Source organism: Peromyscus eremicus, chromosome 6 (genome assembly GCF_949786415.1).
Source record: "Peromyscus eremicus chromosome 6, PerEre_H2_v1, whole genome shotgun sequence".
Taxonomy (NCBI): domain Eukaryota; kingdom Metazoa; phylum Chordata; class Mammalia; order Rodentia; family Cricetidae; genus Peromyscus; species Peromyscus eremicus.
In genome coordinates this window covers 41,774,622-41,802,262 of record NC_081421.1, presented here as the reverse complement: position 1 = coordinate 41,802,262, position 27,641 = coordinate 41,774,622, and the positions used below count along the sequence as shown (strand labels likewise).

Below are 27,641 nucleotides of genomic sequence, written 5' to 3'. Positions count from 1 at the left end.
TTGTATTTACAGAGTATTTATGATGTCTATTATGTAAATCAAATGAACTGCATAACTGTGATGAATGAGAGACCATAAAGGGGATGGACTAACTTGTGGTCTTGGTTCTTTGTAGGAAGGACTGGTGCCATAGCCAGCAAGGGCACAATGGTCAGAGACAGAGAGGATATGTGACTTTGAGTATATTAGTCTAACCTCAGTTTCTTCCCCATAAAATGATAGCCATCACATTACTTACCTCACAGTATCATTCAGAGGATCCCATGAGTACCAAAGAGCATGTGGGATAGCCTTGACACTTAGACTAACTGCCCTGTGTATCTACTATTTTTATTCTAATAATAAATAAAGAGTCTGTGTCTGAGTGGACAAGTGAATGGCCCCCATTATGACACACAGGTGCCGCTGACCTTGCCCCACTGTAGGAAGACTGAAGGCACAAGATGCGGCCACTAAGCCTTAGAGATGAAATACTTTGGAGCTGAGAAAAAAAATCAGAATTCCATAACCTGCTTCTTACCCTAACATCACACTTTCTCATCCAGAATCACATCTGTTACCCCGGTGAGGAACCTGGATGTGCTCCAAGGTTTCAGAACAAACGATGTGAGGTTGGCGTGGATTCATATGCAGGGTCCCAAGCAGTTAGAATTGTTCTTGTTCCCGAAATGTGATTAATTCTCCCTGCAGCTCAGTTTGGATGCCAGAGGATCATTCAGAATGAGGCTGATTTCAGCAAACATCCACACAGTCACCTTCACTGCCAGGAAGACAAATGCTTCTAAGAAAAGAATGTTCTAATTTTTTTATGATGAGAAAGGTTTTGGAGTGGGGGGGTGGAGAAAGAATCCCTGGGTCAATCCTGGGCCTCACACGTGCTACAAAATTGCTGTAGCAACTGATCTACATCTGCAGCCCAGGAAATCCTCTCTGGAGAGCCATAGGGATACTTAAGTATTTGTGGAATGACTTTTTAGGATGCTAAAGCAGAACCTGATTCTGAAGCTAAGGAGCATACATGAAGTTTGAAGTTACACTTGTCAGTGAGACAAACAGTAAATAAAATATCACATCCCATGTGGCCTTGCTCCTAGGTTTTCTTGCTACCCTGTATCAAGCAAGATGAATTTTACTCTAATTGTTACTAAGGTTTCTGAGCATGCTGGATTTCAATGATAAAAAACGTCATTGAATTTGAATGTTATTTTCTCTTTGGGATGTGCCTAGTGCACTATTTAATATTAATTTCCCAGGGTCTCCTCTTCCTGCTTCATTTTTGTTTTGCAGTACATTTCTCCATCTAACACACTCTGTTTTTTACATGGGTATTTTGTTCACAGTCTGTCTGCTTCGCCATGACAGTAGACTTCCACCCTTTTCCTTTTGTGTTGTGTTCCTAACTTCTAAGATGGGTCTGGCGTGTGATGAAGATACCCCACTTCTATCTTCTGGCTCTAAGTTGGGGATGGAAAGTGTCTCTGTGATACATGGCATATCACGAGTTCACGCAAATATGATATCTTCAAAAGTGCCTACATTATCAATACTGCCCATACTTCTTTAAAGGAATTGATTTCAAGGAACTTCAATATTATATTATCATACAGACAGCTGTTGTTGCTCATTGTTGTTGGCAGGAAAGAGCCAGGAGCTGCTTACGATACCTGGTGAGCCAGCTGGCTAACATGGAGCACTCGTTTCACCATATTCTCCTGCTGGAAATCAAGAGCATCACTGATGCCTTCCCCTCCATCCTGGGCCCTCACAGCAGGGACATCTTCCGAATGAGCAACAGCTTCACCAACATTGCCAAGCTGCTTTCCCGACGACTGGAAAACGGCTCGGCTGGGAATGGCAGGTATCTATAGAGACCAATATAGCCAAAGTCTGGAGGAAATGCAGACTATGATAAAGAAACAGAATGAAGCACACACGGCAAAGCCAGGTAGCTCTCCTTTATTGACTCGATAAGCATTTGATACTTGTTTATTCTGAACCAGGAATCTAAGCAGAGAGATAGAGGTCCAGTAGGTTGGATAGTTAAATAATCAGAGAATAAAATTAGAGGCTAGAGGAAGAATATACTAATAAAGATGGGTTCAAAGAATTTGAAGAACAATGAGATGGTGGCGTCTACCTGTGTATGGAAGAAGGAGGGGTAAAATTGGGATCAAGAAACAACTCCTAGAGTAAGAGACATTTTGGACCAAGTCTTAGGAGATAACCAGACTGCTCCAGACTGTCTTTTTGGTGACATGTCTGTCTTTCTGGAAATGGGCATCATTTTGTATAAGTGAAGTATGTGCTACAAGAAGAGCAGCATTTGGAATGATGATGAAGTGGAGGCAGGGATGAAACATGGTGGGCTTGGTATACCTTTCTAAGAAGTTCCCATTTTATCCTGTAGGAATCACTGTGAGATTGGTGCATGGTGGGGTGAAGTCAGAACCCATTTCAAGGTCTCTCTAGTCTCAGTACAGAGACTGTCCCGGCAAGAAGATGACAAAGCCAGATCAAGCAAGGGAAAGACAGTACACATCAATGGACTGTCATAAGGAAACTAGAGTGATGGTAGTGAATGAGCTGCCACAACTTGCCTGAGTTGGAAAGAGGGCCATTGTAACATTGTAACTGAAGAGTGGGAGTGAATTCAGTGTACCCAGCTAGCCCTTTCTATTCTTGTGGGGGCTATCTTATGCACTATAAAGTATTTATCAGAAACCCAAGTGTCTACTTACGAGGTGCTAACACCAGTCTCCTCTCTTGGTTGTGACTGTGAACTTGTCTGTGACATTTCTCAATGTCCTTAGGAGACAAAAAGTGCCCCAATTGAGAACCACTGCTATATACATATACCATTCAAAAATAACACACCTTTGACTTAGGTAGCAATAGCTTTATCATAGTAGCATCCAGTGACGTATATGAAACTCCAAAGCCACTGTCAAATAAGTGTATGATATAGTTTCAGAAATGTGCCATGGAGTCTCTGCACCTGGTATTGAGGAAAGTTTTTATACTCTGTGCACAGCCAACCTGCTTGTGACCTCTTCCAGCCATTATGGTCACACTTGCCAGAAGAAAAGCTCATGCACAGGCCCTGGCCAGGGGACATGTTGCCAACAAACATCGTTGAGCTTGTGTGTGTGAAAGCTTCCTATAAAGTGGGGAAAAGTTACAAGGCTGTGGTGCTCAATAATTTAACAGTATAATTAATCTTTGATAAATAACCTCAGTCCTATTAGCAGTAATACTCCCTTTACTGTTTTTTTTTCCTGAGGTAAAAAAGAAAAAGAGAAGGAAGTATAGGAAGTGAGGGGGAGGAAGGGAAAGAGAGAAGGAAAGAAGGGAAGGAAGGAAGAAGGGACAGTAGGTAGGGAGGGAGGCCTGGGGATGTAGCTCAGTAGAGCTTTGCCTTGCATGTGAAGTCCTGGTTTCACTCTCCAGCACTGAAAAAGATAAATAAAAAGTCAGCATTCATCCCACATATGTCCACCACCTCAGCCTCTCTCAATTCAAAATATTTCTCCCAGTTCGACCCTTGCTGTCAATCTCCTTCTAACAGATTGTGATTATTCAGTGGGAACCTCAGAAGTGTGGTGTGGACAGCTAGCCTTTTGTGTCCAAAGCTCATCCTCTCCGGGGCGGTTGCTAAGGCTTCTCTCCCAGCATGTCTTCCCTGAATAGTCTTCCTTGGGACCATGTGATTCCACCCATTTGAGTCCATGCCCCCAAAGCAGAAAGGTCTATACTTTTGTATAAGGCAAAAACAAAAACCTGATTCTTACAATTAAGGAGAAAATGAACGAGGGAAGCGATCCTGAAAGAAAATTAAAGATGATAAAAACTCAAAGCAGATGTCAGCTAATTTACAAATGGGACACACAGCTCAGCAGGCCAGATTTTAGACTTCAGGCCAAAACAACAAGACTATCAAAAGAAAAACAATTAGCATCCCAGAGAGAATGAAAAAAACCAAAGCAGATGAGCCTTCCTCTTGCCAGAAAGATTCTGAATAAATTGGGTGAGTTTGTAAAGGGCAGCAGGTGAGCCTGTTTGCATTTTCCCCATTTTCTCTGTCTCTAGAATGTGTTTGTATTTAAATAAAAGCCAAGGAAGCCTAAATGACAGAACCAAGCAGAGCATTTAAATTTTGAAATCAATTCTGGAGAAACAAAAAAAGGAGGTGACTCTGATTGACAAGGTGACTAAGGAATTAGGAAAAGAGACCTATACTTTTGCAAATGGCATGCCCTTTGTGGCCTTCGGGGTAGCCCTTAACCATTGGACGGCTTGCCTGTCAGACCCTGTCAAAACTGGGGATGAAGAGAGTGTGTTCTTGGTGAATGTGTGACTAGCTGAGCAGTTCCCCAGCAGTCATTGTGTTCAGTGACCATTTCAGTAGATAACAGCTTCTCAAGCTTTTTCTACTTGAAACTTCTTTATAGACAAGAAGTTTCTGTAACCCTGTGTGTGTGTATTTATATATGCATGCATACAAATGAATATACAAATCAAACAATGATAATAAATCACAAAAAATTTATAAGACAAATCTTTATTTACATATATATAATTTTATCGTTTATTGGCAATTAAAGCAGATTTGCATACTAATGAGAGAGGTGGCCTTGTTTATTTTTACAGAAAGAATTAAATTTTGGCTGAATATTTAATGCTGCCAGGCATAGAACATCTCTAATGTTTTCTAGAGTTGATCATTATTTTCAATTTATAATTATCAATGCTGAGACACCACTTCACATGAAAACATAGTACAGAAAGACAAGTGCATATAGGTCCATTTCAGATACGGAAATTCTGTCCAAATACCAAATCAGGATGTATTGTTTTTTATGAAACTCATTGGGTTTTCAAATAGGAATTTCTAAAACTAAACGTGCCAACACGATGCAATCCAAAGACAGTACTTTGAGAGATGACGGTGGGAAGATACTGAATGTCTCTGTTTCCATAATTAAGCCATCATGTTTATATAAGAACAGAAAACTTCTGCACACAGAATAAAAACATACCGGAGTCTTGACCCTGAGTTGAGACGTTTCAAGCAGCATTTGCTGGTGGCAAGTGGTATGACGAATGCACAGTGCAAGTGCATGTGTTGTATGTTCAAAACCAAGGCTCCCGTGAAGTTGTGCATACAGCCTTGATAAGCATTGCCAGAAGCACCTCAGAGTTGTTTCATGTCTGATTTTTTTTAAAGATTTATTTATTTATTATATATGTAGTATTCTGCCTGCATATATGACCGCAGGCCAGAAGAGGGCACCAGATCTCATTACGGATGGTTGTGAGCCACCATGTGGTTGCTGGGAATTGAACTCAGGACCTCTGGAAGAGCAGCCAGTGCTCTTAACCACTGAGCCATCTCTCCAGCCCCACATGTCTGATTTTGAATTGATATTTTGCCATTATACCTTCACAAAACTTTTGCTGTTGCCAGTTGTTTCTCCCAACCCTCCCATTCAGTTTAAGAAATCAGGCACAAGCAGATGCCTTTACCAAGCATGTTTGGCACAAAAGAGGCGTCTCTGATCCAGCTTCAGTAGAAGGGGACAATTCGTCACACATGTTCTTAGCAGGAGGTCAGACTCAGGCCCCACGTGGACATGGAAACTTGGAGGAGTGAAAATTGTGGAAATCGGGATAGGGAAGTAAAGAGGAGAAAAGATGAAAGGGTGAGGATGGTGATAGTAAGGAGCAGAAGGGGAGAGGACAGGAATACCGTCTCCAGCCCAGGATTGGTGGTGGCGGACTAACTCTTCCCTTAGATGTGACTTTTGGAGCCTAGAGCCAAGCCAACGCCATTGGAGTCGTAGAGGAAAGAAAATTGTTTGTAAGAAAAGTCCATGACAAAATGATTCCCACCTCTTGCTTAGTTAAATAGGTACTTGCTCTCCTGTTGTCTTAGTAGTAATGATGTCAGCTATGTCTCTCTTTTGTCTTAAAGAAGCACACCTTAAAGTTAAAAATGAGAAGGAGAAGAAAACTATAGCCGGAAACAAATTAGGAAGACATAAAACTAATGTAGGATAGATGGCGTGATGGTTAATCTTTTGGGTCAGCTTGACTGGATTTTAAATCACCATGCAAACATACTTCTGGGTAAGTCTATGAGGTTGTTGGAAAAAAAATGAAAGTTTAACTGAGAGAAGACGCTCCCTGAATGATGGATGCACCATCCTAAGTGCTGGAGCTCTGGACTGAAAAGGAGAAGTTGATCTGAGAAGCAGCATTCAACTCATCCATCTTTGTAAGCACCAACGCAGCGTGACTGCCTGCCTCGTGCTCCTCTGCCGTGCCGTTCCCACCACAAAGGACTGCTTCTGACCCGAAACAAACCCTTCCTGCCTTTAGTTGTGTTTGTTACTTATTTTTGTCACATCAACAAGATGAGTGACTAATACCAAAAATTGGTACCCTAAAGTGAGGCTGTGATAAACCTTACCGTAGTCCATACGCTTTTGGAATTGGTTTGTAGGAGGAATGTGGAAGAATTTGAAGCTATAGACCAGAAAAGTCCAAGAATTCTGTAAGCAGAGCTAAGTGGGACCTTCTGGTGGGAATTTGGAAGATTAGATGCCATGAGGAGTGCAGACAATGGAGGCCAGACTCATGGCATTTCAGAGCCCTATAACAGGGCTCTGCTGGGAAGTGAGCTAGAGGCCGTTCACGTCACATCTTAGCAAACTGGCTTTAGCACATCTGGCTTTATTCTGTTCACGTCATGACAATGTAACTGGAGCTAAAAGCAAGAAAAATGGATGATTCTTTTTTGGTGGAGAAAATTCCAAGACAGGAGAGCATTCAGACTTTTTATTAATTATGGCTACTTCTCACTACTCCTGCCTACAGTGAGAGAAAATAGCAAGTAAAGGAGAAAATTTTGGAAGAATATACAGTTTGGCAAGGAAAGAAGCATGAAAGAATTTTAATGTTGCAAATAAGGAGGGTTGTACAAAGAAGGCAGATAGAATTGCTGAAGAGTTTAGCCTGGTGAGAGAACTCCTGAACTTTGTTCTGGAAAACAGGAAAAATGCCAAGAGCAAGCCCTCGCTCACTGAAGGTTCTTGAGTGTGCAGGGCAAATATGTATGAAAGGGCAGAGCCTGAACTTGGATCTCTTAATGATCACCTAAGGAAATGTTTTCCTAGGGTCAGCTTTTATAGACCAGGCTGACCTCGAACTGAGTGATTTGCCTGCCTCTGCCTCTCGAGTGCTGGGATTAAAGGCCTGAGCTACCACCACCCAGCTGAGGGTCAGCTTTGAAGGCTACTGAAGCTGTGGTTTAGGAGAGCCAGGTTAGATCTTAAACTGGCAATGTAACCTGGCAGCATTGTCCGTATGTTATTGGCTTTGCAGGCATGAAGTGGGTCATGAGGACATCTTTCAGAATTACAGAAAGTGGCTGCAGCCAGGCAGTGTGTGGCAGGGCTCTGTTCTCTGCAAGGCAGCCCTGAGAATGAAGCTGGGAAGATGAGATCTAAGTCACAATGGAAACCACAGGATGCTGAGATGCCATAATGGTCAAGTGTCTATTAAGGAGTGCTGCTAATGGGAAAGAGAGCTAGCCCAAGAGAGAGGCCATAATACACTTATTTCCCTCTCAAGACACGGAGTGACAACTTGAGAATGATGATGCTTCACTGGCTCGAGGACAGAAATCACAGGGAACAGAGGACCACTCGTCTACATCTTTGCCAGGAATGCTGCTAATAGGTCTAATCAAGCTTAAAACAACTAACAATATTATTTTGTTATCTCTTTTCCTTTATTTTTATTTTGTGTGTGTGAGAGTTTTGCCTGAATGTATTCTGTGTGTCATGTGCACTCAGTGCCCACAGAGGCCAGAAGAAGGCATTGGATCCTCTGGAACTGGAGTTACAGATGGTGATGAACCAGTATGTGGGCAGGGCCCTCTGGATACCTAGTGCTCCGGAAGCTGGAGCCAGTGCTTTTAACTGCTAAGCTCTCTCTCTCTTTCTCTCTCTCTCTCTCTCTCTCTCTCTCTCTCTCTCTCTCTCTCTCTCTCTCTCTCTCTCTCTCTCCAGTCCCATTTTATTTAATCTTCACAAGAAAATATCTTAATGTACATCAGAATTGTAGAGGCTTCATATTAAAGCATGATGGGATAAGTTCCCCTAGAAGAAAGAGGAATTGGAGAGATGTGGTTAAGAGTACTTATTGCTCTTTCAGAGGACCTAGGTTCAGTTCCCAGCACCCACATGGCAGGGCATAACCTTCTGTATCTCCAGTTCCAGGGGATCCAATCCCTTCTTCCGGTCTCCATGGACTCCTTTATGCACATGGTACACACAAACTCCACACGGGCTCATACACATACACATAAACAAAAAATAAAAATAAATAAACTAGCACAAAGTTCAAGCCTCTACTCAACCTCCACACCCCCTGTAGTCCTGCAGTTATTTCTGCATAAATATGAGGCAACAATTCACGAAGCTTCATTTTGTTTCTTCCTTTAGTCTTGTTTCAGATTTTAGTGTGGATAAGATTTACAATAAACACAGCATTTATATAATTCAAAGGAATTGTCCCAGGTGACTTCTGCATACTCCTACCAAAATTCAGACCAGTTCTGCTTCCTTTTTCCCATCATTCTAGAATACCCTCTTCATTCCTCTCTTCCCAAGAAAGGCTGCAGTTCCCTACAACCTCAGTTTATCATTTCTCTATGAGGTCTTTCCACCCATTCTTTCCCATGATCCCACTTTCCTCTGATCCCATTCTGATTCCCATGATCCCACTTTCCTCTGATCCCATTCTGATTCCCATGATCCCACTTTCCTCTGATTCCCATGATCCCACTTTCCTCTGATTCCCATGATCCCACTTTCCTCCATCTCTCCAGCTCCTGGAGCACTAGGTATCTCTTTGTGTCCTACTTGCCTCCAAACTAGAGAGCTAGTATACAGAAGAAATATAGTGATAATAATAATAATAATAACTCCAATTTTTTTCTTAAAAGGCAAGATATGTTTACACAAAGGAAAGAACTGACTTTTTGAGACCAACTGTAGACTCAAGGAATTGCCACAAGTAGTTCCAGGACATAATTAAAACCATGTGACATTCTGCTTAGGAAAAGTTGAAGGTACTTCCACCCTGCTAAGGTAACATCTGAAGATGAAACTGGGGTTTCCATAAGAAAAGAGTGCATCGTTTCCATCTAGAGATGTCCTGTATCAGAAGGAAATCCTGACAGCCTTTTGTGATGGTTGTGTGGTTGCTGTGACCCCTCCATATATATGAAGTAATCACTTCAGGTTTTGCCCCGCTTCGTCCCAAAGAGGTTGCAGCTAACATGTGGTACCATTTATGTCCCATGTGTTGTTCATTTACTTCATTGGTCTTCCTTCCTTAACCAGTACTTAGGACTAGGGAAGGTCTTTAAAGGTATTTCAGGAATTCATTTATTAGCAAGAGACATGGGTGGGAGGCACCATTATCAGCTTTGGAGACAATGGAGCAAGGCCAGTGAATGTGAGACTCCAGAAGGGCGGGCTCTGCAGGGTGTAGACGAAGGGGGATGGGAATGGTGGTGGTCCTGCCTGAAGTGTGAGTAACACAGCTGCAGCCTTGCAAGGAGACCCAGGACCACAGTATTCAAATCACAGGCTTTTGTGGAGCGCCCATGGCCTGGTGCTCCATTTCAAACACGGCAGAGAAGACCCAGGTTCTAGCCTGGAGGAGGGGAAGGGCACTTGTGGGAGATGTAATGGAGACTTGACCTTCTCCTACCCATCTGAGGTGCTGGCTGTTCCGCAGGGACTCAGTAGACCCTCATTACCTAGCTGCTTGATATTTTGCTTCAGGAAATGGTCCTTGTTGCTTTGCTCCATCCATCATGTCTGAATTCTAAAATTACTATTTGGGTGGTGTTTTCTGAGTTTTGAACGTCTTTTCAGTTGCGGCTAAAGTAAGGCAAATACTTTCCCAATCAGTGTGAAGGTATCTATATACATCTGTATCTATAATAAAATTTACTTTAGTAATTAGCCACAGTAAGTGATTAATAACAATTAATGACTTAATAAAATAGAGCGATCATGACAATATGGTATTAGAGGGTTTCTCTCACCCTCTCACAACATCTTACTCTACTTTCTTTGTCTTCTTACTAAAGGAAGCACGTCATGGTGAGCACAAATCGCTAACATGTCTTTAGCTTATTCAATTGAGGAAATAACTATTCTTGTGCTTTAGGGCCCTTATTAAGTAAAAAGAGAGTTACTTAAATACAAGCATTTTAACAGTACAAGACAATTCTTGTATGATAACTAATGGGGTAGTATAGTATATACTACGTAGTCATGGATATTCTGGGCAAAAGGATGGTGCTTGTCCTGGATGAAACAGAACAAGATGGTATAAAATATCATCCTACCACTCATAATGATGTCCAATTTAACATTCATTGATTTGTTTGTTTCTGGGATTTTCCATTTGATGTAACAGGTAACTGAACCCCCGTCAAGCAAAACTGAAGATAAAAGATCACAGATAGACTGGATTTAGAATGCCTGTGGATAAAAAGGCCCACAGTAAATGTTAACTGGTAGCGTTCACACTCTGTGCCAGGTGAGGGTTAGGGTAGTGACTTTTGAATACTCTGAGCTGCCCGGAGCATGGCCCACAGAGAAGTGCTCATTTGCAAACTCTTTCTTAGCAGACCACAGCAAAGTTATTACAGGAGCTGAACAGAACTTGGAATATTCGCGGCAATTATGGCATTACTATAGCAGCCGAGCACACGGCCAGTAGACCCTGTAAGCTTTGTTTAGCTGTTACATTTCTCTGGTACTGTACTGTACTGACTTACAGAAACATGGGTCCTTGGTTTATGAAAATAAAAACAGCAAACAGTTGTTTGCCACAAGTAGCTTGGAAAGTGCTGTGATCCATCCTCAGGGAAGCTGCCTACACCAGTCTGAGGGTGCTCCTTAGTATCCAACATTTTACTCCCTAGACTTTCCTCTGGGACTTCAAGAAAAAAAGACTTGCTGGTAAAAGGCCTCACATGCGCGCGCATGCGCGCGCACACACACACACACACACACACACACACACACACACACATTTTTAGCCATTGGAGACAGGTTACAGCTGTGACAAAAACCAGTCTTAATAGCATATATATATACACATATATATACACACATATATATATACATATATACATATATATATATATATATATATGTGGTGAAAGTATACCTTTTTTTCTTTTAAGCTGGCAGCATAAGTCTCTTAGCTAGACTTTTCCATAGGTAAGTGCTGAATTCTAAATGAGCTAGAAGTTGACCTGGAGAGTGTGTGGAGTTCTCAACCCAGCCCAGTCAGTGACATGTTTTCAACTATTGACATTCCGCCAATGCTAGGTAAATATAGTGTGCTTTGGATCCCTAAGGATCGTGTGTTTAACACCTAGTCCAGCTGGTGGTGCTGTGTGGGAAGTCTATGGAACCTTTAGGAGGTAGAGCCTCACTGGGGGAAGTGTGTCCCTGGGGGCAGGCCCCAAGGCTCTCTAGCCAGACCCCAATTGCTAGTCACTCTCTGCTTCCTGAGTATACAAGTGCCCAGCTGCTCTCAGCTCCTGCTGCCGTCCCTTTCACAGCCATGGTGGACCGGCTCCCCATGAACTTCAAGCTGAAACACACTTCTTCCTTTAGTTCCCTCTTGTCTGTATTGGGCCACAGCCACAGCAAGTCAAACCAGTGGGCTTCTGCCTATTCAAAGGGGCCACGTGGGATGATTGAGGAATATCAAGAAGGAGCTATTAAACGTTTTTGTCTTGCTCTTCCAGTGTCACATCCTGTGATGTCTTCACAGCTGACAGCCCATTGCCTGCTCCTGTTCCCGGGCATGACAGTCTAGAAAAAGATGGGTACCCTTCCTCCATAGTTCCATCCTGACTCAGAGCATTGCGGTGACATCGCTGCTCTGCATTCCTTTCCAATTTCAAAACTTGTGCCACATCCAGACTGCCACGTGACAGACGGGGGCCACCTCCTGTTCTGGGAACCATATGCCCACTCTCAGCTCCGGAATCTTGACTGCAGATTTAGGGTGCGTCGGCACCAGTATCTGTTGATAGTGAAAGCTAAAATTGCACCCTGGAATTTACAGAGATCCCAAATGGGTCGGACAGTAAGGCCCCTTGACTCCAAATAATGCACATCAGGCCTTCTGCCCCGAGCCACCTCCAATCTGTTCTTCCTGTGATCGATCTGTGATGCTCCAGTCTGTAAGCATGGCAGATAACACGGGGTCGGCTGCCGGGAATGTGGCGGGATTGTTCAACGATCATTCTGATTTTGTGGGTCTGGGGAGGATACCCTGATTCCCATGAGCTCCAAGGACTTGGAGTTGTTGGTCTGCAGCTCCCACTTGAAGAACATGTGCAAGGGTCTTTGCACTTTTCCCAGATCCCTTACTTCCCTGTTTCTCTCTGATTGACCAAAGGGCTGAGAATGTATAAAGAAGTGAGCGTCTGTGTTAAGGAGACCATTTCTTTGTATTGGAGCTTAGTATTTTCCTTTTGATTGCAGGGAATTCTCAAAGTCTACAATTGTTCAGAATTAATACTCTCCCCCCGCCCCCCGCCCCCAATCTCTAGTCCAGGTTGGCTTGGAACTTGCTATGTCACCGAGACTGGCTTCTAACTCCTGCCTCCGCCTCCTTAGCGCTGGGATTCCAAGTGCGTGCTGCCAGCCCAGCCTTCCGAACTCGTTCTTGAAGTTTGGAAGTTTTACAAATCCACTCTACCTTTATGCCAGTTCTTGCATACTCACACACCATGAGCCTTGCTCTCCTTCGGCGTACGTGCTTTCGGATGCCACCATGAAGGAGGGCTTTCACGGTCTTCCCTGGCTTTGAGCAGGCACTTACCTTCAAAGTTGAGCACTGCCGACTCAGGCCACCTCTCAGTGTCAAAGTTCACAATGGGCAACACCACCTAGGGTTTAACCGCTGGAATTTTCCAAGCCAATACTATATGGGCTACACTGTCCGATCCACTGTTTTACATGACAGTTTTAGCTACCTAGAGACACAAAGCCATTAACCCCTTTTTTTTTGTTTAATAAAATGTGCCTTAGAGTCAGAAAGAGACTTAGCACATCATTAATTAGTAGGTGGGAAATTGGAGGCACGCCCTTGGGCCTTTCCCTCATGAGGCCCTGATCACTCCATGTTTCTACAGTGTCCTCTCCTGACATCCCTTTTAAAGTTCTAACTAAAGTTCTCTCTAAAGGAGATCAACTGTGGCGGCATTTCTTTTCAGTGAAACAGTACTGTGGACTTGACCACATTCTAATCCCCACATAACTGGGCCTTTGCATGGCTCCACGTCTGCCCACAAAATAGCTCCAGAACAGACGTTCACAGGACGCAGCTGCATGCCTGCACTTTCAGACTCTAGCAGCGTTAAGCACTGAAGCCCCTAAACAGGCAACGGGACTATCAGCCAAGGGATCATCTCTGTCATCCTTTTAATGACTGATGATGACCCAAGAAATTGCTGAGGAGTAAAAAAAATATAACATCCCCAGAATTTAGGACTCTGGTACGGATTTAGCCCATTGAGGTCTCTTTCCCCATCACAAGCTTAACTCTGCAAGAGAGTATATCCTGGACACAGGATCGAAAGCCAAGATCATGAAACATGAACTAATATTATTTTCCTTTGATTTAAGGGGTCAGGAACAGAGCTCGCCAATCTCTCCACCCCTACCAGCGTCTAGTGTCATCACCCAGCATAGAGGGAGCACAGCAAACTGCCCAAGGGCCAATTTGTTTCTTAGGGGAGTCCCAGTGCACACAAGAGGGAGGCAATCAGGCCTCCCCTGGGCATCCCTAGACGCACTTCTAAAGACTTTACTTTGGCAGCAGAGACCAGAAACTGTTCAGACCGAATCAGCTGAGCCTCTTGTAATGTGGCTTGTTGAGTTAAGGCCAAGTTAATATTTAAGGGAGTACAGAATGTTGGCAGAGCATTCTGTAAATTACCTCTGGAGTTAAAAGTGACAAATGGTAAAGGAATAGGGGCCCCCTGCAAGAGACCAGCCCATTTGCCCCCATCCCAGAAAAACCCCCACAGGAGGACTGGCCTGCCAGCCCACTCATGGTCATGTTTGTGTAGTTCCTGCTTTTGAAGGAAGGTGGGGGTGGAGGCTGGGGAGAGTGGGGGGGGGGGGTCTGCTTATCTGGAAAGGGGCTTTGTTTTTTAAAAAAGGCATTTTCTCTCCCTCTTTTTGTATTATATTTTATATGAAAGGAAGTTAAGGAGTAAGGAATGATTTTTTTGTTGTTGTTGTTTTGTTTTTCGAGACAGGGTTTCTCTGTGTAGCTTTGGAGCCTGTCCTGAAACTCACTCTGTAGACCAGGCTGGCCTCGAACTCTGAGAGATCCTCCTGCTTCTGCCTCCCAAGTGCTGGGATTAAAGGCGTGAGGCACCACCACCCAGCTAAGGAAAGATATTTTAAGCTCCATCCTTCTAGCTACTCTTTCCTGGCCTTCTAACCTACTAGAATCAAAACCCGCTTAGCTCCCTGGTGAAATCGGGCATATCCAGGTGGAGTGGTAACCAATGACAAAAAGTTCCCTGTACCCATGTTAAGGCTTTGGTTGAGTCATGGCCATCCATTACTCCCCACCCTCCACCCCCATTCCTTAACTCCTGTGCACTCCAAGTCTGAAAATCCCCAAACAAGGGAAACTGTGCGCAGTGAAAAGCCTGTGTGGCCACAGCTCAGCCCACGAGCCACAGGCATCAGCCCCATGTCTGGAGACCATTTCTTCAGTCAGAGATTTTTATTACTGACTCCTGACTCTCACTTGGTCCCTTCCAAAGTCCCTGCTGTGCTCCCTCTGGGTTGAATGACAAGATATAAAATGGCAGAAGTGGGGGGCTTTTGCTCCCCCTGTTACATTCTGCCTCTCTTTGCCCCTCGCATTTGACAGATAGATAACGCAATGCTTCTCCCCTCTGGGATGAGTCAGTAGAAGCTGCCCGTGTCTCCTGGGCATCTGGTAGACCTGAGGTGATGTGGCCAGCCTGACTTCAGACCCCAGGCATTCCTGGTTCTCTGACTCCGCAAACCTTGCAGGCTGCTGTGAGTGCCCTGCATATGAAATCATGAGGGAGCAAAGCAGTGTGGCCTGGATATCTAAATGTATTACATGTACAGGATGTCTAGTTAAATTTCAGATTTAAAAAAAAATTAGGGTTTTTAATATAGTAATCTTGAGATAATGAAATACATTTTAGTAATAATATACTAAAATATAGATGAATACTACTAATAATAAAATACACGCTTACATAAATATGTCATAAAAACATTACAAATACATAATAATTTCATTTTATAAGATATATGAATATTTAATGTAATCAATATTTTAATAATAAATTCATCTTTAAAATATTTGGTGTTTATCTGGAATTCTTATTTGGCCTAATGTTTGTATTTTATCGGCAACCCTACCCAAAGGTATATGAAGTGTGTGTGCTTCTTGGGGTCAGTGGGCATCTAAGGATAACTTGTAGCCAAGAGTCTTAGCTTTTTAGACTCTCTTGAGCCTAAAGTCTCCTTTGGTGAGAAACCTTCTGACTTTGTTCTCAGGTTATTCAGTGTTATTGGCCTGGGAGCGAATGCTTGAAACTGGTAACAAAACGTGGAGATCTGTGCAGACTGATGCTAACTAACTCTAGGCAGTTAGTACTGGAAATGTATAGAACTGTAGGACACCCAGTTGGGGATGGAGAATTAGTTTGTATGAGTAAAAGATACATATTTTAATGTCAGAAGTGTGGAAACTAAAAACAGCTTGTTTTACCATGATTAGTATTCACATGAATAGAAATGGGTTTTAATTAGTGATGATTGTAAAGTAAATCAAATTAAATCAACTCATGCTGGATAGATGACTCAGTGGGAAAGAAAACTTACTGTTCCTGCGGAGGGCAGAGATTCAGTCCTCAGCACCTACAGAGTGGCTCACAACTGCCTACAACTCCAGTCCCAGAGGCTCCAGCGCCCTCTTCTGACTGCTCTAGGGTCCTGCACATATGTGGTGCAAATACCTACGCCAGGACACAAACACATAAAATAAGTAAAGTGTTTTAAAAGATTACAGTCACCCTAGGTCATCTGAATGCAAATAAGAGACTGAAATACCTTCTGCCTTCCAACTGCCATCATCATCCAGTGAGTGCCACAGAGCAGGTTCTTTCTATGGCTTGTCTGCAGTTCTTAATCCTGTCTAAACGAACTCTTGGCTCTCAGAGGGCCTCAAATCATACCACATTTTGACTTAAGCCTTAAAAGATGAAGTTTAATATGCACAAAGTGCTTCATAAACTCTCATAAACTATATCTAGAGAGATGGCTCAGCAATGAACAGCTCTTGCTGCTTTCCAGAGGACCTGAGTTTGGCTCCCAGCACTCATGTCAGGCAGCCCACAACCTCCTGTACTTCCAGTTCTGAGGAGTCTCACTCCCTCTTCTGGCCTCCACAGGCACCCATACACCTGGCATACACACACATACATGCACATATCCACATAAATAAAAAGTACAAATAAATCTTGTATATTTGTACATATGTATCTTATATGTGTGTATATATACATATGTATCTTATATGTGTATATATATGCATGTATATGTGTATATATATGCATATATATATAGAGAGAGAAAGCTACTAATATCATTTAAAAAAGAAAAAACAAAAAACAAAATAACCTTATTTTTTCCCATATCTTAAAATGGAGAAGGTAGGGCTGGAGAGATGGCTCAGTAGTTAAGAGCACTTGTTGCTCTTCCAGAGGTCCTGAGTTTGATTCCCAGAAACCACACGGTGGCTCACAACATCTATAATGAGATCTGATGCCCTCTTCTGGTGTGCAGATGTACATGAAGACAGAGCACTCATATACATAGAACACATAAATAAAATTGAGAAGACATACTTTACTCTGAACAGGAGAGACTTACAATGACTCCTCTAAAATTAGCAAAGCCATGAGTTTGCAGAAGCCAACCACCTTTATCAGCGAATACATCAGAACATGGAAATGCTCTACCAAATGTTATCCTGAGAGTCTTTCTCACACTTTTAAAGAGTTTCTAAGAAGGAATGTGATAAATGTGAGCACAAACTGCTTTCATTCTCCAAGCCCCCAGAAAGCATTTCTAATACAGAGTTGGCATGATCTCCAATGTTTCTAACCTTCTGGCAAAGTGATCTGTATAGAAGGAATATCAAAAGCCTGTGTCTAAACAGTCAACAAAAGTTTGCTACACAACTAGCCGGAAAGTTATCCAGCAGAGTTTTCATTTCCAGATAAAGGGTAGTGGAATGAAGTCCGTTCCAAAGGGTATGGATGACAAGCAGCTCATGATCTCTGTTCTTTTAGGAGAAAAACCAGCGCTGAAGTTGGCTTTCCTGAGAAACTGGGAGAAGCCAAGACCATGACGGAGGAGCCTGAAAGTGAAGACCAAGAAAAACTCCAAGTTAAAATCCAAGCCTTTGAAGACAAAATAAACACCGAGAGCAACACCCCTGGTTCTGTCCGCAGGTACAGCTTAGACCACATCTCTAAGGAAGAACAAAGACACATTCGGTTTAGCAGGTATAATTTGTATTCGGTCATCATTTTGAAGTATGAACTTATATTTGCTATTGCTCTTATTATCGTGATGCTTTGGGGTGTTTCATGTTTTTTTTTTTTCTCTTAACCTATAGCTTCCCAAAGTTCTATCCTTTAATGAATTAAAAAATATTACCCATAGTGCTCTCATTATTCAAGTAACCTTACTATTTACTTAGGGCAGTGGTTCTCAACCTTCCTAATGCTGCAACCCTTTATACAATTCCTCATGTTGTGGTGACCCCCAACTATAAGATTATTTTCACTGCTACTTCAGAAGTGTAATTTTGCTACTGTTGTGAATTGTAATGTAAATATCTGATATGTGACCCAAGAGGGCTGAGAACCACTGACTTAGGGACTATAAATAGAAGGCAAACATCTGATTTTATCTTTTAAACACTTTTTTAAATTAAGTATGCTAATTTTGAAAATGGCTGCCAGTTGCATCTCTTATTCTAGTGAATAATCAGAGGCAAAAGCAAGAAAGAATAAAAACTCTCTGTCTACCATTTTACAGCCAACTTTGTTAAGAAGTTGATTTAAATCTTCTTTTGGAGGTACCTAAACATTCTCTTCTTTCTTATTGGTGGGGTTGAGGATAAAACCCAGGGCCTTATGCATATCAAGCATGTAGTAGACTGCTGAAGTACAACCCCAGCCCTATGTTTTCAGAGTGTTATTCGTCACACAGCTTGGTGGTCCTCGTGTTATCTGGTCTATTAATAGTGTCTCCCTCTGGAGAAAGTAAAGTTCTGTCCTGGTAGGACTGTTTTTCCTTTGCCGGGGAACGAGAGCTTCCTTAACTCCTCTGACCTTTCCTTACAGGTCCAGGAGTTTGGCTTTGAATACTGTGCTCACAAATGCAGTGAGAGCAGGAGATGGGGAAGCTGAAGAAAGGGCAGGAATACATGCCAGCATCTCTCTTTCAGAAATAGACCCTCTTAGCCACGGAACTGGCAAGTTGCCCCTTAAGATAGATGCCCATGGATCACAGCTGAGAGATTCCTCAGCTTCACACCCAAGTATTGTGCATGTAGAATCAGAGACTATGCCTGAAACTGTTAAAGAAAACATCCAGGAAGACATTCCAGAGACAGCCACAAGTCCCGTTGAATACCAAGATAAGCTGTACTTGCATTTAAAGGAAAACCTCAGTGAAGTGAAGGCTTATGCCACAGAAATCGCAAAAAAGGTCCCAGTTCCAGACCAGTGCACCATTGAAGGTAAGTGCTTTGAGCTTCCCACACTCAAGAAACTTCAGGCGTCAGTGTCAAAGACAAAACTCTCAAAACACCTAAGTACTCGTACCTATTTATGGACCTCTTGCTTTAAAATAGAGTGTTTGAAAATATCTTCCAGTATCTTTGATTCTTCTCTTTGAGGGAAGCTGTCCCATCTGTTGACTTTTGTCTTTTTGGTTCTACACAGATGCTTCTGAGTCTCCTGAGTTTTGCAAACCTTTGAGTTGCTTTGCTTCCCATTCCCAGGGTACAAAAAGTGGCCTCGAAGCAGGCTCTGCGGTCAGGGCATCCAGAGAATGCTTCTATCCGTGTAATCAAACAGGGAAGCCATGCATATCACTGACTGTGGCAGATTGTCCTCTTAGCCAATCGCTGTGTGCTCTGCTCTGGCCCCTCAGAGACTCAAGATCTGAGTGACAGACACTCCTTGATTTCCTAGAGATTAGAGTACAGGAGGAATACAGCAAAGTTGTGCCAGGCGGTGGGACAGATAACAAGCCTGTGGGAGACACCAGGACAACAAAGGACAAAGTAGAGAAAGACTGTCAGGGGCTAGACCTCCCACAGGAACACAGTTTAAAGTGTCACAAAAGACACAGTCAAACTGAAGTCATGACAGATCAGTCACAGTCTCTTGTCACACTGTATAGGATCCTTGGTCCAAAGAATCACTGCATATTGAATCTTTCTCTAATTATAATTTGGACATTTTGGTCACCACAGTTTCTGCATTATGTTAGTCTCTTAAATGCTATGCATAGCAACCAATAAGTCTCTTGACACTCTCTTACATTTTATGTCTTTACTCTGACTCTGGGAAAAGATAGAATGTTTGAGACACAAGGGCACCAATACCAGAGCACCAGGGCACCAGGGCACCAGGGCACTAGGGCACCAGGGCAGATTGTAGACTGAACTGGCCTGGATGGCACTGTGGGGCTCTTAGAGCTTTTTTCCAGCAGTCTTCAGACAACAGACACCTTCTCTTGGGAGTTAAAGTGAAGTGTCAACATGTCATCTTCCCACAGGAAAAAAGCCAGACAGTCCAGCCCCCTAAGGCTACAGCAGAAAGGTGGGGATCCCTGGAGGGTCCACTTCCCCATACTCTACTTCCTACCCTGTTTCCCATTTCCAATCTGAGGAGAGATTGTGTTCTGCTAAGCCAAAGGAGCTTCCTGTACCAAATATAATTAGTTGCTATGTCTATGCCGAGTCTGACACCTTCCGGTGTCTGTGGTTATCTGACCAGCCTTCCTACATTTATTCTGTAGTGATAAAAATGAAAATTGTGTTGCTTACATTCAAATATATTGTCTATGGTGAAGTACATCAGGTTGTGGGAATACCTAAGATTACTGAAGTTCAATCTGAGTGACTTCTTCATAATTTCTATTTTGCCAGTACTCTACGTACACAGGTTGAAGAGGTTAATGTAAGGGAGAAGTGAATTTCAAGGTGCCATAAAGGGTATCTGTATCCAAGAGAAAGCTAAACATATTTCACTTCATAGAATAATGTGTGTGTGTATGTGTGTGTGTGTGTGTGTGTCTGTGTCTGTGTGTGTGTGTCTGTGTGTGTGTATGTTTCAAATTTGGCCTAAAATATAAAAAGTTTACTCTATAATGAGTTTCAATTCTGTTACAATGTGGAAGAAAACCGACAGAATTACTTTAAACACCCAGTTACAAAGAAATATTTCAGGAGTTAAAATTAGCTTTAGATTCAACTAAATGATTTGGGTTTGTTTGGATTTTTCCCCAAATGTTGAATGAGCCCATTATCTAAAAAAAGAAAAAGAAAAAGAAAAGCATAATTACTTTTGATGGTAACATTTCCAACCAGGGAAAACCTAGAACTGAGTGTGTATTTTTTAAGTTGACACATTTTGGAATTCATTCATATTTTAGTAATTTCCTAGGAAATTCCTGTACAGGGCAGGGGCATGTGTAAGGAATGGAATATTTATATGGCTCCTTGGTAATACATCTGCCAATGAAGTACTTAGACTTATTGCAGGAGACACTGTTGATATTCCAAAGATGGTGAGCTAGTCAGTAGACACCAGCCGTCCTCTGGCTGACATGACTTCATTTGCTTCATGACCTCACCCAGCACGACAGTATCACATCTCTTTCCTTAAAACCTTAGTGAAGATTCAGGCTGAGAAATTATGTTAATGTCAAGTGTGTGGTTGGCCTAAAAGAAGCATCTGGCCTTTCTGAGTAAATTATGCAAAATAATCAAGAGACAAAGAAGAAAAGAAGCAAAAACTAACAAAAACTTTGCGCAACATTTAATTAAAGAGACAAACGGCAGGAAACAACAAAACCAGGTGGCATTTTGGAGTGCTACACAAAGCCCACACTGCAAAAATGACGAAACAGCTTCTTAAGGAAACTCTCTGGACATGAGGTTGGTTCATACGAGAAAGACAGAAAAGACAAAATGGTCAACTGTTTAGATCTACAAAAACATCAGTTTCCTGTGCTTCAACCTGATACTTCAATAATAAATAGTGATAGAAGAATAGGAGTCTCATGGAAACTGCAGAAGTCAGTACGAGATGACTCAAGGTCACGAGTCACATTTTTAACCCTGACCTTGGTCACACTGGGGACCAGCAGTAGTGGGGAAGCGAATCTGTATTTATCTAACATCACCTCTGGAAACAAAGGTTTCAAACCCCAGGTCTTACTGAGGTTGGGTCATTTTTGAGTCACAACATTCTTGTTATTGGGTGAGCCCGTTCTCTGATGAGTCTGGATGGCTTTGTTTCTGCTTACCAGTCACTGAAAATTGTGTATCTGTAAGCAAATATGGCCTAATGTCACTAGTTGATTATATTTTCATACCAGACCAGAAAAATTAGATTCATGTGGCTAAGGATGTTTTAAAAGTTTGAATCATTAGTATTCATTAATGTGAGCAAAATAATCAGAGGCCAAAAGCATATACACAGATAATATTAAATACATCTTTGAAAATCTGGTCCATCTCTGGAGTTCTGAAAAGAACTTGTGAGCTTGTAAGAACCCATCTGTGTTACTTCAGTTTACTTTGAAGTGTTTCTTAACTGGATAAAAAGAATCCTGACTTACAGAAAGCTTATTTTTAACCTTAGAAGATGGTTCTTGCTCCAGTCAGGCCACATGAGAAGATTTTTTCTTAAAGAAAGATAAAACTCTCTATAAAAATGAAGAAACGTTTGTATGCTTAAATACAAATAAAGCCTCATAACTTAACATTGGCAGGTAGCCCAGTTCGCAAAGCATTATGGTCACTGAGAGGGAACTGTCAACACAGGTCCCTACACCCTTCTAGCGCAATTGTGCAATGGTTTACATCTCTGTGAACACAAAGCCAAAGCTAGCATCCCTGAGGAAGAAAAGGATGGAGAAATGTATTAACTGAATCACGAACCGGGAACATGAGAAGAAGCATGAAGCTTTTATTAGGGATGGGGCACTGTCTCTATTGGTATACAAAAGTACTTTAGGCTTGGGTAAATACCTGAGCACGCTCAGTTTAAGGTCATTGTTAAAGGATAGATGATAGGCACATTTTTTGAGCATCTGAGCTTAAGGTCATGAAGCACAGTGAGTCTAAGGGCTAAAATTCTGGTCAAGAGCACTATGGGCATGCTCAGCTCTCACTATAAGGATGGTGGGCAGCAAATGCCTCCAGGCATGCTGGGCTTTCATCACAAGCCTCAGGTGAAGATTCGGATTCCCGTTGGAGGACAATAAGAAGCCTCATTGATAGTCTTTTCTCCTTCAAGGTACTGGGCTTGCCGAGCCAAAAACAGTCCAGCAGTGATAATAATGTGCATCTATTTGCTGCTTTTGGATAACATTTCTTGGTTTTTTTTTAATACATGAGATGAATTTCAGGATTAAGATAATTTCTCCATCAAGAAAATTGTAAAATTTGGAGCTGGAAAACAACTTGGAAACTTTTCACAGAATTTGAGAGTGAAAAACAGCCTCCTTTCATTATGATGCTTCATTGGCCATTTTCCCAAGACACTGATTAGGGAACACTAATTCCAGCTTCTAGAAATTATTTTCTTGGTGCTCTGGAACTTCTCTCAGATTATGTTACTCTCGAGCTCATTTCTCCAAGGAGTGGCTTTTAGCTAAAGGAGACAGACATCACCATGGCGAAGTCTTCCTCTATGACTTTCTTGCCAACATATGTATGGATTCAAGTCACCTGTGATGGTCTAGAGACTTCCAAATGCCACGGCTAGAGAAAGATCAGTGGATCTTTTGAAAACGGTCCTCTACACGTTGTTTTCATTAGCTCACACCAGATTATTGTCCTATGTATCATGTCCCAAAGCAAGAGCAGGCATAAGTTTTAGATAATCAATGGTTAGGATGTTACACACTTCCATCCACACTTATCACACCCCAAATTCCAATAGAGGACATTCAGTATTGTCATTACCTGTTAGCTGTGTTTTCAAAAGGTTCAGCTTAAAAAGAAGATTGGGTTTTAAGTCATTGGTAGTAAAGCCATTTTTAATCTTCCTTGCAAAGCTCGTCCTTCCTTGGGACGTGAAGTTTATCTACAGATGAGATGAGCATTCGCCCAACTAGGGAATACCATGCAACCAACTTTGTAAGCACTGGTACTCTCTAGGACACTTGTGTGGAGATCTAGAAAGGTTTATCTGCCTGTCAATGAAACCAGGCACCCAAATAATGTTCACCTCTGGTAGATTTAAATGTACCTTGCTAACAAATAATTAGAGGCACAAGCGAGCTTATAAATGAGATAAAAATGTACAGAAATGTATTCCACACCTGGAGACAACCCACATTAAAGAGAAGGTAAGCAGAAACAGTTTGCTCTAGTGTGTCTCTGTGTCTTAGATACAGTCTTCTAAAGGCAGCATCTTTAAACTAAGCTGTTATGTGATGAAGTACTCATTGGCAATCAGTCTTTGCATTTTTTTTTTCCAGAAGAGCTTACACTCAGATTTGTATTGGTCATCCACTATCATTGTTTGGGGACTGCTTGCTCTAAGAGATAAAAAGTGGTGCTGAGACACTGAGAGTCCCCTGCAAAAGGGGGGCATTCCAGTCCAGTGCCACAAGTTGAATCACAATAAAGTGTACCCTGTTTTCCACTAACTTCCCCAGTGAAACTGCTCTGCAGAGAAGCAAATGGCAGCCTCTGCTCGCCATCAAATCTCATTTCAAAACATAACAAGAAGAGAAAAATTGTATCTTGATCTCTGCTGCAACTGAAGTGCTGGTACCCAGGACACTGAAGGATGGTGATATGGCTGGGTGAAAAAATGGGGCAGAGAAAAAGATGGATAGTGGAGGGACATGGGTAATTTACCTCCAGTTGCACCAAATTTCAGAGGATGGATGATGTCTAAGTGTTTGCCCAAAATGTAGGCAGACAGGAGTCCAGGTGTTCGAGAATGTGTTAGGGTTCACCTTCAGAAAGTTGCATGTTCCCAGAAGCAGGTGAGTCTGACAGGGACCTGAGCACCTGTTGGCACAGACCTGAAATGAGCACACAGACACTTAGCCAATCCCCGGGTTACTTTTTTACAGTTTAGGAACTGGTAAGAAGAAAAATAACAAACTTTTTTTCCTTTATCTTATACAAAGATTCAACAAACTTTTAAAAACTATTTTATGGAAATAATTCTTTCTTTCAGATGGATATTTTACACAAAGCATTTCATGTTGACATTAAAATAAGCCATGAGTTCTCAGGAACTCTGAGAGAATGGATCTCTCCCCTTAGAAAAACAAGTTCTAAGGCAGATTCTCTGGCATCCTCTAGGGATGAGTCTCCACATGGCAAGCCTGTGGTCTTTTCTCATCTGGTTTTTCTCACAAGGTGGGCTCCTATTTTAGACCTTGTGTATGTTAGGGTTTCTATTGCTGTGATAAAACACCATGACCAAGAGCAACTTTGGAAGGAAAGGGTTTGTTTCAGCAACTCTCAGGTCACGTTTTATTACTGAGAGAAGTCAGGGAAGGAACTCATGACAGGAAACCAGAGGCAGGAGCTGAAGCAGAAACTGTGGAGGAATGCTGCTTGCTGGCTTCCTCCTTGTAGCTTGCTCAGCCTGCCTTCTTATACACCCAGGACCAACTACCCAGGGGTGGCACTTCCCACAGCGAGCTGGGCCCTCCCACATCAATCATTAATCAAGACAATACCCCCATAGATGTGTCTACAGGCTGATTTTACGGAGGCATTCTCTCAATTAAGATATGTCTATTTTTGTGTCAAGCAGATAAAAATCAACCAACACAGATGTCATGGGCTCTGGCCCAGTCCACTTTAAACCACAACCCTTCCTCTGAGAGTGTAATTCTGTTTCTCATCTACAAAATTTAAGTTAAAACTATGTTTCACATATGATCACATATATTTAGATACTTGAAGGAATGCTAACCTGAGAAATAACATCTTACCTCCATGGCTAGCAATAAAAGCAGGTGACTATGTCCCCCAATGAGATGCTCAAGGCCCCAAGACCCAAGAACCTTGTCATCTATCTCTTTAGCATGGTAGGTGTTATAAAACAGAACACAGCCAGGGATGGAGATGGACGTGGGATGGGACTGCTGTTAGACCGAATGGCTGAGACAGGCTCTCCACCCATGTGACCTGCAGTGGTGGTCTAAAGAGATGAGGTGGGGGTGGAAAGCAAATTCAGAACTCTGAGAGAGAAGAGTGTTTCACTGAGGAAATGTGGACCAGGGTGGCTGACATGCAGGTGTCAGGAAGTGTCCACACCTTGGATGTTGCAAGCAAAGCTGTCAGCAGTACTGGGTGGGACGGGGGTCAGGAGATGGAGGACAAGGAGATGGAAGACAAAGAGGCTGGGCCTGGCCACCCAAAGGATAAAAGCATCCTTTACCAAGACAACTTAGACTAGAGAAAGAGAGAACATGAAGAGATAAGAATTAAACATAAAGAGGTAGGAATTAAAGTTTGGTTTTAGGCATGTGAGTTTTGACTATTCTTTTTTAAAAGTAATACATGGTATTTTTAAAAAAAGTACCTTTAGAGTCATAGCAAATTAAGTAAAAGGTGTGGAGTTTCAGTGGTCATGGTGGCACATGCATTTAATCCCAGCACTTGGATGGCAGAGACAGGAGGGTCTCTGTGGGTTCAATGTCAACCTCGTCTACACAGCAAGTTCCAGGGCAGCTAGGACTAGATAGAGAGGCCCTGCTTTAAAAATTGAAGTACATTTTTAATAAAGGGAAGAATTATGCAGGGTGTCTATGTGCCCCCACCCCCACACAGAAGCAACACCTGCACAATGCCCATCTACCGTGGCAGTGAAACAGGTGTGCATCTGAGGAAACTATCTTGTCACATCATCACTCAGCACGTAGCTTATATGAGGATTCATTCTTGGCTTGGATCTTTAAAAATACTCTGCTAAGTCCAATCTGCTGTGCACACATTCACATCATCCACTGGGGTATGCACAACCTACCAATGCCCTTCCTCAAACTAAAGTGACTCTCTCGCCCTCAGCAGCCATCAGCTGCTGTTAGCTCCCCCACCAGGGTGGGCCATCAGGAACTCTCTCACCTCCTTGTTGCAATCGTTAACGATCTTGATTTTGATGGGGTCTTGTGTGACAGCAGTGTCAATCCCAGAGAACTGCCTTTTACAGCCCTTCTGCTCCCTCTTCCTCAATGTCCCCTGAGCCTGGGACTGGGGAGAGGTGGAGGTTGACAAAGAGGTCCCATCTGTAGCTGAACTCACAGCCACTTATATTCAGGACTTTGAATAGTTAATGAGTCCTTGTAGGAACCACTACCCAACTGCAGTAAGAAGCTTCTCCAACCAAGGTTGGGAGCAGCACAAATCTATGGCTATAATTTAAAAGGCAGTTTGACAGCATGACCATTTAGCAAAACAATGTCAGTGGGTTTTCTTCTAGATGCTGTGGCTTCCCTAGCCAAAAGTTTTGTGCCAGGCGTTCATTCCCTCCTGTGGAGCAGGCCTCAAAGAGAGCCATTGGTTACCCCATAAACAGTCTTGACACTATTGCACCGGTGAGCACATCTTGCATGGCAGATCACTATTGTAGCATGTGTGATTCAGAGCTAGGTAAGAGCACTGGCGTCTTTTCTCCCCAAGCAGCTTACATAGCACCTTCTGGAATTATGACAGCTGGCCATCAGGGAGAGTTTCCTGGTCAGTTCCGGATTAACTTCTCTATGTCCTGCAACTGAAGTATGTGGTATCTCCTGTGATAGCCTCTTACCATCTACTTATGGCATACAGCCATGAGCAATGGCAATAGTGTGAGTTGTTTTGATGCTTCTGGGGCTCCTTGACCAGTAATTCACAGGAAAGCAACCTGTGCCTGGCCCTCAGATTTTCATTTAATAACCAATGTCTCCTGAAAGCTTCATTGTTTACCAATGAGAGATACCTCTGTTCAAGCTCTTTTTTATTTTTAACCACGCTTCAGTTAGTTTACAAACTAATGGGGTTCCATAAGGCTTCTTCATACATCTTTAGTTTGGGTTAAGCAATCCCCCTACTCCACGATTCCCCATCCCCACTTAAACCTTTAGCTCTGAGTCATATTATATGTGATCTACTATTCCTTTTAACTATATTTTATACTTGGGTTGCAGAATCATAGGGTCCTATGTGGCTTCTTCATGCACACTTCATTTAGTTAA

General features: G+C 42.5%; 1 protein-coding gene across 2 annotated transcripts in view; it reads left to right on the top strand.

Moving 5' to 3' along the window:
* Positions 1-27,641, top strand: part of Veph1 (ventricular zone expressed PH domain containing 1) — a 198,172-nt gene that overhangs the window by 78,780 nt on the left and 91,751 nt on the right. For both annotated transcript variants that reach the window (XM_059264718.1, XM_059264717.1), the window contains exons 6-8: positions 1,638-1,858; positions 17,471-17,686; positions 18,533-18,930. In XM_059264718.1, coding sequence (XP_059120701.1) covers positions 1,638-1,858; positions 17,471-17,686; positions 18,533-18,930 — 835 coding nt within the window. The remainder of the gene's footprint in view (positions 1-1,637; positions 1,859-17,470; positions 17,687-18,532; positions 18,931-27,641) is intronic.